Below are 12550 nucleotides of genomic sequence, written 5' to 3' on the forward strand. Positions count from 1 at the left end.
AACAGTCCAGTGTGGGGCTGAGAGAAGTTGTTTGGAATGCTGGCCCATATGAAATGTAGGTTTAAGGTTTTTCCCTAGATAGGAAGAAGCTTTAAATCTCTCTCATGCATTCCTGTAACACACCACAATAGATACAAGAAGCAAGCAGACAGTGCTTCACTTAGAGATATATTTGGAAGTGGCATTCTGTCCTACCTACACCTTAATGAAAATGACAATACTAGTGCTCTTCAAGGTTGCATAGGTTTGAGAGCCGACAAACTCTCTTTGAATGCACTGGGTCTTCTCCTTGAAGAGACCATGTTTCCCTTTAAGGTGAGGATGGGGACCTAGGGTGGGTTCCCAGGCTGGGTGGCACAAGCCACTCGAGGACAGTGCCGAGGACAGTGGCGGGGGTGGCCCAGGAAAGAGGCAGAGTGGAACTGACGAGAACGGTGCTGGAGCTGATTGACTGGGGCCTGGGGGCCATCAAAAAAGGTCAGCCCAACCTGCTTCTCAGTGGGGGGAGATTGGGCTTTGGGGTCCCCTGTTCTCTTCTCTGTCTTAGCTTTCCCCATAGGGCCTTTGGCTGGGGCCAGGCTCTTCTCAGCGCTTTTTTTCCTGGTTTTGATAACTTTCTCCGCTGGAGAGAGCATGGATTCTTCACCCACTTTGCCTTTTGTGTTGGGATTAATAGAGTGCAGGAAGTGTTTCATCTTATTTTTTAAGCCAGATTCTGGAAGGCTGGGGTTCTTGTGAGTATGGGCTATTGTCACTCGATGCTGCAGAATCTGATCCTGCACAGTTTGGCCCTGCAAAGGCTTACCCTGAATAAGTGGACCAAACAAGGGCTGGCACTGTGAAGCCTGGAGCACCACAGGCTGGGCAGTCCCAGGAATTCTTGCTGGTTCTGTTATGAGATTCAGCTTGGTTTGACCGCCTTGCAGATCATTCTTCTCAGAGTCTTTCCCCTCAGAAGCCCCTGGAGGTAACTCTAGAAGCTTAAGCTGAGGACAGTGCTTGGGATTCTGCTGACAGGAGGCAGCAAGATCAAAGCTATGGCTCCTTCTCCAGGGACCACGGGGTGTCCTGTTCAGAGGTGTCCCTGCTGGCCTCTGGTCTTCAGCAGGATGTCTGTTTTCTCTGGTTGAGGGGAGCCCAAATCCTGCATCCCCTTCCCCATGGTCCCCTGCTGGGTTCGGTTTCCCTGGGTGCTCTTTCTTCACTGCCATTGCGGGTACTTGGGCTGAGTCCTTGGTCTTGCCAGGGCCTTGGAACTCAGGGCACCAGGCTTCTTCCAGGCTGGGGCTGTTCACTCTGGCTTCTACCTGAACACAAAGCACCTGGGCATCTGTCATGTCCCTGCTGAGTTGTGAGATCTTGGAGACCCAGTGGGCAGAACCATGGGGCCCTGCTCTGGAACTAGCTTGCTTCTGGCTCTGCTGCACTGTTTTTAGCTCAGCAGCCAGCTGTTCTTTAAGGCAGACTAATTCTGGATCTGGGGCATGTGGACTGTCTGGTGGGATGGGGAGTTCCTGGAGTGATGTTTTCCCTTGGTTGTTTAGACTCCCGAGTGCCTCCTGTGTGGATATGTTCTCTGGGACTACTACAGATTGGTTCCTGGACTCCCTTACCTTTATGGGAATTCCCAATTGTATCTCTAGGACCTTTCTTCTCAGATGGAAATTTAGTTTGGTCAAGGTGGGTGTTTTGAGAGCCTTTGGAATATCAGCATCTGTCTGGCTTTCTAGATGCATCATCTCCTTTGTTTCTTCCTCCTGCACTTCCGTCATGAACTCTTGTGCACTGTCTGCACAAGTCTCGTTGTCCTCTTGAAGGCCTGGCCTGGGACTTATGCACTGCTCTTTGTATGAGATCATCTCAGTCAAAGGCTCTGGTGTGATTTCAACAGGCTCAGGCATTATCTCTGTGATTGCAGATTGGCTAGTGATTGCCGGGCCCGTGGCCTTAGAGAGAGCCAAATAATAGAGAGCAGGCAGCCCTGACAGGAAGGCTAAATACTTGTGCCGTAAAGTTGTCTCCAGTTTCTGAATGGCTCCCTCAGACAGGCATCGGGACAGCTTAGTGTGTTCAATGACAGCACCTGGTGAGGTCTGTGAGGGCACAGCTATCTGATGTAGGTGAGGATCAGTTGCTGCCTGCTTGCTTTCTGAAAGGCAGGGGAATGGAACCACTGCGAGGCCACCAGGAATTCCGCAGTCACAGGAGATACATACACGGGCAGGGACAGTGCCCTGGCGAATCTGCCAACATTTGGAGTTGATGTGGCTCTGCAGTATTTCTTTGGCCTGGGCGAGCAAGTGTGGCATGGGGAATGACACTGGGGCCAAGGTGGGTGAGAACAGGTCACTAACCCCATTGGCCTCTAGGGCTGCAGGCTGGGGAACATTCACATTGTCCAAGGCTGTGCTGCTCCAGGGCAGGGGCTGCTGGTCAGCAGGGCTCAGGAGCAACTGGATGGACTGCTTGATCTTCTGGGGCAGGCCCCAGCGATGGTAAATCAACTGCTTCTGGAGGTGGAACTCCAGCAGCCTCCGGGCATGGTCTGGGAAGAAGAGTAGTTCCCTTGTGAAGACTGAGATGGGCTTTCCCGACCAGGAAGTTTCCAAGGTCTTAGGAGACTGGGCTGTGTCACAGGGCTCATACTGCATGGGTCTCTGAGCATGCTGAGATCTCTGGAAAACAGCTGGCAAGTCCCACCTAAGCTGGAGCTGCCTCTGCAGCAGGTTCCACTCCAAGGCTTCACACTCGGCCAGAGTCAGAAATGGGACATTGATCTGAATTCGTTGATGGTCAGATGGACAGACCCAATTTGGGGTAGGTGGGGAAGAAGGTGGAGCTGACTGGGTTGGATTATTAGGTAGCAGAGGGAGGAGGGAGGGCTCGTTGAAGAGAAAAGGAACATTCAGGGAGGGCTGGGACATGCTCCTATTCATGGAGCGGTCTTGATAGCCCATGCAGGTAGCAACTAGGGACTCACTGTGTAGACAAGGAAGGCCACAGAAAAGCTGGCTGTGCTTCTGCTTCAGATGATCCCCTGAATCTTCAGCCTGTTCCTCTGGTTGTGGATAGAGACCATTTAGGAATTTAAGGGCTGGAGAAGGCAAGGCCAGAGCCAGAGGGTTTGGGATTTTCTCGCAGTGGCGGCTTTGTTCTGGGTGCATAATAGACCATTCAGAAACCCAGAAAGCCTGGGTGGGCTGACCGACCATACATGAACCCCAGGTCTTGTGAGAAATGGTCCCAATTGTTTCAGCACAAGCATTTGAAGTATCATTCATGATGAAAGGAACTGATTGGCTATTTTCAGGCTGGTAAAACAATGGTGGGTCTGGCATAAGCTGCCTCAGGGACTCTTCCACCCGTCTGGGGAGTCCCCACCTCTGGAAATGCATCCATTTTTTTACATGGGCCTCAAGAAGCCTGAGGACTTCAGGACTGAGGAATGGCAGGTGGGCAGGGAGGACATTGACCATATGCAAAGCCATAGGGTGTGTCAAATTGGTAAGCTCTGTGTTCAGGGACAGCAAAGGAACATGGGATTTTAAGGGCTGTTGGTCTTGGTTCCCATGGACAAATTCATAGCTGGTATTCATCATCTCTTGCTGGTTCACAGGAAACCTAAGCTCCTCAATCCCAGAAGAAGACATAGTCCCTGGGTCCCTAGGCACATCTGGCAGTTCGAATTCCTGCTGTAGGTCCAGGTGTTCAGCCCAGTAATCTTGGATGTTGATCACACTGGTTGATGGGGCAGCCATCTGAGTTAAGGATTTTTGATCTGTTAATTGTGACAGTGTGGAGGTTACAGACGCCAGTGAAAGCTCTCTGGAATGCTGGGAATGGAGCTCCAGAGTCTGCTTAAAAGAGACACTAGACATGGACAAAATCTCTAGGCAAGAGGAGCCCTGTGTTGCCCCCACTAAAATTGGGGCAGTGGGGGCTGTCAGGGTGTTCTCACTTGCCAGCAGTTGCTGAATCTCCAGATCCATGTCATTGCAGATGTGACAGCAGGGGTCTGCACACAGGAGCTGCCGCACACTTCCCTCCTGAGGAAGCCAGCCCTGGCTGGGAAGGGAGACATGGCAACTGTTACTGATACAGTATCATCTGCCCCCTTAGAAAAGTGTGGCCAGGGGATTGGCCCTGCCCTCCACTAGGCCTGTAAACCCTGGGCCTTCCTCTGGGAGTCTACCACTTGCTTTTCTCCCTAAGAAAGTGCCATTCAGCAGGTTTGGCCTGGCTGAGCTGAGGGTCTTGGGTCTTGCTGGGCAAAGTGTCAAACAATCCATGAGTGGGCTGGGCCCTCCAAGAGGACTGAGAGGTGGTGTCAGTTCTCTGCAGAACTGTGTTGTGAAGCTGAACTAGGAGAATGGAACCAGGCCAATGAGGTGTCAGGTGGTTAGTAGAATGGGCAACATCAGGAACATCTCCAGGTAGAACCTGGAGTCAGTCTCATTTGAGGCTAAGAAAGCAAAGCTTGTTATTCAGTGTTTCCATACTGTGGAAAACAAGATTCTTGTGGGAATTCTGCATTCTGGGGTCTGTGGGGTGTCCCTGGTGCTGTACACAGTATCTTTTGCAAACCAATTCTGTTCTCTGGAGATCTTAACAGGATATTATGATAGGCTCCTGTCTGAGGGCTGCCCCAGGAACTGGCTTCACTGAAGATAGGCCAGAGGAGGTAGTGTTTTTAAGGTCCGGCTAGACTTAGAGGAGTCTGCCCTGAAAGGACTGCAAAGAGAATATGACAATGACTTATGCAAAATCCATTGTCTTAACTGGATAGCTTGTTTCATTGCTGAGTTCAACCCTATGTAAAATTGCTTATGAATTACACACTAGTCAAACCCTGAATTCTAGGACTATGGTGGCTCTAGTACCAAAAGCGGAATTGGGAGACTTCTGGGATGTCTAACTCCCTTGGCCCTGGCAACCCTCTCAGCCTGTGAACCAGCCATTATTCCTCTCTTCATCCCTGCCCTACGTCAAGTTGGGAGGTTATCATAGGCCAGGTTGGGACTTTGGAGACAATCAAGAGCAAATCACCTTTTTATGATGGACAGCAGTTCCCATGGCTTCTCAGCTTCTTTCCGGGAAGCTCTCCTAGCTGAGAAATCAGGAGCCAGTGTTAGATTTGACAGGAGAGGGGCAGGGGCATCCTACAGGAAGCGAGTAATAAGGCTTTTGACTTTGAAGGAGAGGAAATTGAAAATCCCAAGTCATGCTCTAAGGCATGTCTGTGTACAACTTAAACATTTACCATGTGCTATCAATTTTTTTTTTTTTTTTTTTAATCCCATAGCTAAATTCTTTGGATCTTTACAACCATCATGTGAGTGAGGCAGAAGCATCAGTGTTAGGCCCATTTTCTGGTTAATAAGACAGAGAGATTAAGGGCTTTTATAGGGTCAAAAAACTAGTAAATAACACAGTTAAGGACTTTTTCCCTATCCTTGTTTCTCATTCCCAGGGGAGTAAGGTAGAGAACTTTGGAACATCCCCAGGTTCTGATATCCCATCCAAGGAAGTTTCTGTGAGAAGGTGTCAGTTTATGGAACTGGACACTCAGTGATTAGGATGCCTCACTTCCAGGGCCAAGGGTTAGAGAGGGCCAGGATTGATGGGAACCTCTCCCACAATGACAGGGAGTCGGAGGAGAGATTGGGACTTTACCTCTTGATGCTGCATCTCTAGCCCTTTGTCTGACTCTTCGGTGTCGCTTAAAGACAAAAAAGAATTTAAAGCTGTGACATCATTTTCTTTTAATATTAAAATGAGATAAAACTAATAAACATTTCTCAGGCCCTTTCTATATATCTTTCTATATTTTATACGTTCTTCTACTTTTCCTTTCCCTAGTCCACCTTTTTTTCAAAATTTGTGGTGAAATATAACAAAACATTTGCCATTTTAACCATCTTTAAGTGTACACTTCAGTGACATGAATTACATTTACCATGTTTACCCATCACCATGATCCATTTCCAAATCCTAGTCTACCTTTTCACTCCAAGATTTCCCTGCTCTGTTTATTTCTGACTCACTTCAAGGCTCTTCCATACTCCATACCTTCCACCCCATACCCAGGAGAAGTTCTGTGGGGTGCCCAGGATAACACAGGACAAAGAGTGGAACAGATGAAAGGGTGAGTGGTTCCAGGAGCCAAAGGCTTCAGTATACAAAGGCCTTAAAGAACCACCAACCAGAAAAATCACCCTAATGGGGAAGTCTTCTGAGATCCAGTGAGGTAGACTTTATATTTTCTAGGTCTCAACCCTAAGCCAGGTAGAAATGTTCTTGCTTTCAACTAGAGTATGCTGCAGGGAGGACCTGGCAAGCACCTGGGTCTGAGAAGTAAATGATTATACAAGAGTAACTGAAGTTTTGGTATTAAAAAAATTGGGGGCATAGGTGATAAGGAAAGAAGCTAAGGGTTTAAAATCTTTTTGTCTGAGAAATAACAGTTCAGTAGTGGTCAGGGTGTTTCCCTACCCAGCAGCTGCTCTTCTTAGGTTCCAACCGTAATCCATGGTGACTCCTTTTCACTTGCCAAATAATTAGGATAATGATGAAGAAGATGGAGCCATAGGTACATAAGGGATACCCAGTATCCCACAGAACAAATGTAGGGCTCAACATGGTCTAAGCCTCATTAGCATGAGGAGACCAGTCATTCCTCTATCTAGGCATCCAGGATACTGGTACCTAATGACTTCCAGTGTTAAGCTTTGTCATCTCTGCCTCACAGGTGACAGAACCAGAACATTGACTGCATCACAAAGCCTCCCTGTTTCATGAGGTAGATACAGTGTCAAAGGCCTTCATTAGTCTTAGGGAAGCTCATGTGGTGATTTTGCCTGTAGATGAAAACATCTGGTTATCTGCGAGGGTTTCAGAGGCTGCAACTAAAGGTGCCACAGTTACAGGCAGTGTCTACAACCCCATTCTCTCTCCGTTCTCCATACCCTACACCAACCTGATGACTCAGCTCTCTCTGTTGTGATAACAGTTTAGTCTCTCATGCCCAGCAACTGAGTGTTTAAGTACACAAGGCACCTTGTAAGACAGAGTAGCTAGGACAGAGGAACCTCTACCAATTCCTTCACCCGTACTGAAAACTTACCTGAAAAGTATACAAGAGGTTTAGGGCAGGCAGAATCTGTTTAAGCCTTCAAAATGGAGAGCTTTGATGCTACAAGCAATGGGTGACTGGTAATCAGAGGTGCAGGAAGAGGACGATGGCTGATGTGATAGGAAAAGACCAAGGTGGCAGTTATCTTTAAATGACATTAAAGCAAGGAAGGGAGGCCTCCAGTCTGTGTGGGTTGGAAAAGACTGTAAACATTCCTTCTATGGAGGCAGAGGAATGAGCCTCACCTCTGGAGGCCTGTCCAAGGCCTGGTTTTCCAGAGCTACCTTTACAGATGTTACAGTTTTTGCTGCTCAGAGAGATGTCTACCTGCAGAGATGGGTTAGTGGCCACATTCGACTAAAGGTCACAAACTGGTTGTTCATGGTTGGATCTGTTCATCTACTCTGGATGTATGCTGCTTGACTGAAGGATTTTTTTTCTTTAATTATAATCCAGTTTATAAACCTTTAGCAGAGCAGGTATTTTCCAATTCAGCCCCAGTACTCAGCACTCCTACACTCCATGAAAAGGTCTTGCCCTGGTGAGAGTGAAGAGGCTATTTGGTTCTTTCTCCAACCTCCACCAGCAGGTGTGGTGAGCACTCAGTATGTGCCCAGCTCCAAGCTGGGCAGTGTCAAGGGTACAAAGCCATTTGAGCTATGTTGCTTCTGTTCTCAAGATACTTGTCATGGATTGAATTGTGTCCCCCCAAAATATGTGTTAACTTGGCTAGGCCATGATTCCCCATATTGTGTGTTTGTCCTCCATTTTGTGACCTGATGTAATTGTGCTTTGTATTATAAATCCTAATCTCCACCTGTGGTTAATGAGGCAAGATTAGATTTTGTTAAAGAGGATTAGGGTGGGATGTAACACACTTACTCAGGTCACAGCCCTGATCTGATGTAAGGGGAGTTACCCTGGAGTGTGGCCTGCATCACCTTTTATCTTACAAGAGATAAAAGCAGAGAGAAGGGAGCAGAGAGAGAGAGGGACCTCCTAACACCATAGAAGAACTGGGAGAGAGCACATCTGTTTGACCTGGGGTCCATGCACTGAGAACCTCCAGACCTAGGGAAAGATTGGTGCCCAGACACATGAAAATATCCAAGGAACATCGGGCCCACAGATATTGAAAGGAGACAAGGACCATAGCCCAGAACTGACAGAGAAAGTCTTCCCCTAGAGCTGGTGCCCTGAATTTGGACTTCTAGCCTCCGAAACTGTGAGAGAATAAATTTCTGTTTTTTAAAGCCACCCACTTGTGGTATTTCTGTTATAGCATCACTAAATAGCTAAGACAGAAATTTGGTACCAGGAGGAGTGTACTGTTCTAAGACACCTAAAATGTGGAAATGGTTTTGGGATTGGGTAATGTGTACAGCTGGAAGAGTTTTAAGGCGTAGAACAGTAAAAACCTAGATTGACTTGAAGAGACTGTTGATGGAATTATGGATGTCAAAAACAATTCTAGTGAGGGCTCAAAAGGAAGTAGGGAGAGCTGTAACACTGGAGATGGTGCAGACAGGGAGAAGTAGGGGCAGAGAAACAGCAGCAGAACCAAGAGACTGGTGCGATATGGCGTGGGAGCTGACCCACAGAGCAAGAGAGCTGAGCACCTTTGGTTCAAGAGGCCAATGAACCAGAAAGCAGAAGCTGAAGAGACAAGGAGCATGGGAAGCAGAATTGCCTCAGTCTCAAAGGGTAGGGCCATGACCTCCTAGGTTTCAAAGAGTCAGATCTTCACCAACTTGGTTCTGGAGTGTGGGACTGCTGTTCATGAGTGCCAGAGGGATGGTGCTGGATCCACTGCCCAAAGCTGAGGGGGCAGGGATGCCATGCCCAAGGGGCAGTAGAATGGGGCCTGCCAAGGCCGAGGGGGTGGGTTCGCCACTCAGTTGGACTAGGAGAATGTGGCTGCCCAAAGCCAAGAGAGCACAGTTGCCATTCCAGTGGGCCTGGGAGGCAGAGTTAAAGCCTAAGGCTGAGGGGCCTTCATCCAGAATCCAGAGAGCAAGGCCAACACTCAGAGTCTAGAGGGAAGGGCCACTGCCTAGAAGGTCTCAGAGAACAGAGGATTGTTTTTAAGCCTTGAGAGCTAATGCAGATTTTTCTGCTGGGTTTTTGACTTGCTTGGTGACTGTTATTCCTTTTTTCCCTCCAATTTCTCCCATCTATAATGGAAATGTCTACCTTGTGCCTGTTCCACCATTGTACTTTGGAAGCAGATAACTTAACTTGTATTCTAGATTTCACAGGTTTGTAGATGAACAGGAATTTTGCCCCGGGATAGAATTTGTACTTGGAGTTAATTTAAGACATTTGGGATGACATGATGGGGTGAAAGTGTTTTACGTGTGGCAAGGATATGAATTTTGGGGGACCAAAGGGTGGACTATCATGGATTGAATTGTGTCCCCCCAAAATGTGTGTCAACTTTGGCTAGGCCATGACTTCCAGCATTGTATGTTTGTCCTCCATTTTGTGATCTGATGTAAATGTTCTATGTATTATAAATCCTAATCTCTGCCTGTTGTTAATGAGGCAAGATTAGACTATGTTAAAGAGGATTAGGGTGGGATGCAACACTCTTACTCAGGTCACAGCCCTGATCTGATGTAAGGGGAGTAACCCTGGAGTGTGGCCTGCATCACCTTTTAATCTTACAAGAGATAAAAGGAGAGAGAAGCAAGCAGAGAGAGGGGGACCTATGATCACAAGAAAGAAGATCTGGGAGCAGAGTGTGTCCTTTTGACCTAGGGTCCATGCACTGAGAACCTCCTAGACCCAGGGCAAGGTTGATGAGGACCTTTCCCCACAGCGGACAGAGACAGAAAGCCTTCCCCTAGAGCTGGCACCCTGATTTTGGACTTGTAGCCTCCTAAACTGTGAGAGAATAAATTTCTGTTTGTTAAAGCCATCCACTTGTGGTATTTCTGTTATAGCAGCACTAGATAACTAAGACAGAAATTACTGGTAACAAATGTCTTAAGCTGGGTCTTCTAGAGAAGCAAAACTAGTGAAATGTTTATATATAGATATATATCTCTCAAGGAAATGGCTCAAGTGGTTGCAGAGGCTGGCAAGTCCCAAAGTCCATGGTTCAGGTGTTGGCTGAGGCTTCTCCTGACTCACATGGTTGCAAGGGCTGACAAACCCCAGAATTGACAAGTCAGGTGTTAGGCTGCTGGCTCATAGGGCTGCAGAAGCCGGAGAATCCCAAAGTTGGGAGATCAGATAACAGGCTGCTGGCTCACAGGGCTGTGGACTGGAGAATCTCAAAGTCAGCAGGCCAGACAACATGCTGCCGGCCCAAGTTCCAAGAACCAGAGGTCAGATGACGATGAGCTGGAAACAGGATTCAGAACAAGCAAGTGAGCTTTGTCAGAACGTCCACATATATGTTGGGAGCAGGCCACAACCCTGGGAATCTCCCTTTACAACTGATTGACTGAGCACATCAGATCACATCATGGGTGTGATTACATTACATCACAAAATGAATAATAATTATATCAGATCACAAAATGGAGGATAATTCAATAATACTGAGAATCATGTCCTAGCCAAGTTGACACATAACATTAACTATCCCGACACTGAAAACGTTTCAAAGACAGGACCAATTCACATGAAGACAGGGCCAACAATTGAGAACAAATAGAATTATGTACTTATTTGTGAGGCCCAAGTCACAAACATTGCATTTCAGAGGAGAGAAAGAGTAGTGAGGATCAGGGTGGCCAGGAAAGGCTCTTGAGGAAAGTAGCATTGGTGCTGAGTCTAAAAATGGAGGCTGTGGGGAAAAGGAGAGTGTTGCAGGTCAGAAACTTATACACAATGGTAGAAGGTGAGGAATGGGCCACGGAGTTTATTTGGCAGTAAAATGCAGTCCGTCTCTACCAGAGGTGCAGTTGTTTAGATTGGACAGGAATTGTAAGGAAAGATTAGAAGAGCAGGGATGAGGCTTCTTGATGGAGGGCTTTGGCATTTATTTTATTTCAACCACTAGAATTAACTGATTTTTAAAAAAGTAGGCATACACAGAAATGATACAAAATTCAAAAAGCATGAGAAGGTACATAGTATGTCTCTTTCTGACACTTGTCTCCCATCTCCCAGTTTTCTTCCCTGTGTGTGTTTCAGAACTAGTTTAGAATGGGAAGCATAGATTTTTTTTTTAAACAAGTGGAAGCATATGATAATTTCCCCTCATTTCATTTAATAATATAAATATACTTTGTGCGTATCATTTTCTTTAATGACCGTCCAGTCTTTTTTTTTGTTGTTGTTATTGAAAATATCACCTAAAAGTTTATTTAAATGTTTTATACTTACTTGGTTTTGTGAATTTTGAATAATAAATATATATATTTTTAATCTAAGTGATATTCACATAATATAAAATTAACCATTTTAAAGTGTATAATTTATTGGTATTTAGTATATTCACAATGGTGTGTAATTACTACCTCTATCTAGTTCCAACACATTTTCATCACCTAAAGACTCTCCCAAGGAGCCCTGGTGGTACAGTGGTTAAGCACTCAGCTGCTAAACAAATGGGCAGTGGTTCAAACTCACCAGCTTCTCCGTGGGAGAAAGATGTGGCAGTCTGCTTCCATAAAGATTACAGCCTTGGAAACTCTAGGCGGGCAGTTCTACTCTGCCCTATAGGGTTGCTATGAGTCAGAATTGATTCGAGGGCAATGAGTGTGGTTTTAAAGAATATCTTGTACCCGTTAAGCACTCAGTCTCCTTTCCCTTCTTCCCTAGCCCCTGGCAACCACAAGTTTACTTTCTGTCCCTATGGATTTACCTACTCTAGATATTTCATGTAAATGGAATCATACAAAATGTGGCCTTTTGTGTCTGGCTCCTTTTAATTAGCATAATGTTTTTGAGGTTTATCCAGGTTGTAGCATCTATCAGTACTTCATTCTTTTTTATTGCCAAGCAATATTCCTTTGTATGGATTTATAACATTTTGTCTATCCATTCATCCATTAATTGTAGTCTTCTTTTTATATGACTACAACATAACTTATCTTCAATCCTCTATCACAAATATTTAGTTATTTACAGTCTTTTGCTCTAACAAACAATGCTGACATGAACGTCATGTAGTAAGTGCTTGCACACAGGTATGAGTATTTAAATTGGAAGAATTCCTGCAAGTTAAATGGATACATCAATTTTTCCCTCTATTATTATTATTATTTAAATTGTGGTACAACATATATAACATAAAGTTGACCATTTTAACAATTTTTGAGTGTACAATTCAGTGGTATTAATTACATTCACAATGTTGTATAACTATCACTATCTGTTTCTAGATCTTTTTAGTTATTCCAAACTGAAACTCTGTACCCATTAAACAATAACTGCCCATTGGTAACCCCCAGCCCTTGGTAA

At 45.8% G+C, this 12550-nt stretch overlaps 1 protein-coding gene across 1 annotated transcript; it reads right to left on the reverse strand.

The window, feature by feature from the left end:
• Positions 1-329: 329 nt before the first annotated feature.
• Positions 330-6639, reverse strand: SPATA31F1 (SPATA31 subfamily F member 1). The gene is made up of 4 exons (XM_049894944.1): positions 6493-6639; positions 5674-5719; positions 5047-5107; positions 330-4065 (listed from the first exon to the last, which is right to left on the reverse strand). The coding sequence occupies exons 1-4, from the start codon at positions 6637-6639 to the stop codon at positions 330-332; spliced, it is 3990 nt and encodes a 1329-aa protein (XP_049750901.1).
• Between the last annotated feature and the right edge of the window lie 5911 nt (positions 6640-12550).

The sequence above is a fragment of the Elephas maximus genome, chromosome 9 (assembly GCF_024166365.1).
Source record: "Elephas maximus indicus isolate mEleMax1 chromosome 9, mEleMax1 primary haplotype, whole genome shotgun sequence".
NCBI lineage: Eukaryota > Metazoa > Chordata > Mammalia > Proboscidea > Elephantidae > Elephas > Elephas maximus.

What these genes read in the sequence shown, in the direction of transcription:
- SPATA31F1 (XM_049894944.1), bottom strand. Translation starts at nt 6,639, where the DNA reads ATGTTGAGCCCTACATTTGTTCTGTGGGATACTGGGTATCCCTTATGT. An exon ending in TAGAGATGCAGCATCAAGAG is followed by an intron (nt 5,108 to 5,673) that starts GTAAAGTCCCAA and finishes CTGATTTCTCAG; the next exon opens with CTAGGAGAGCTTCCCGGAAA. An exon ending in CTGCTGTCCATCATAAAAAG is followed by an intron (nt 4,066 to 5,046) that starts GTGATTTGCTCT and finishes CTCCCTTCCCAG; the next exon opens with CCAGGGCTGGCTTCCTCAGG.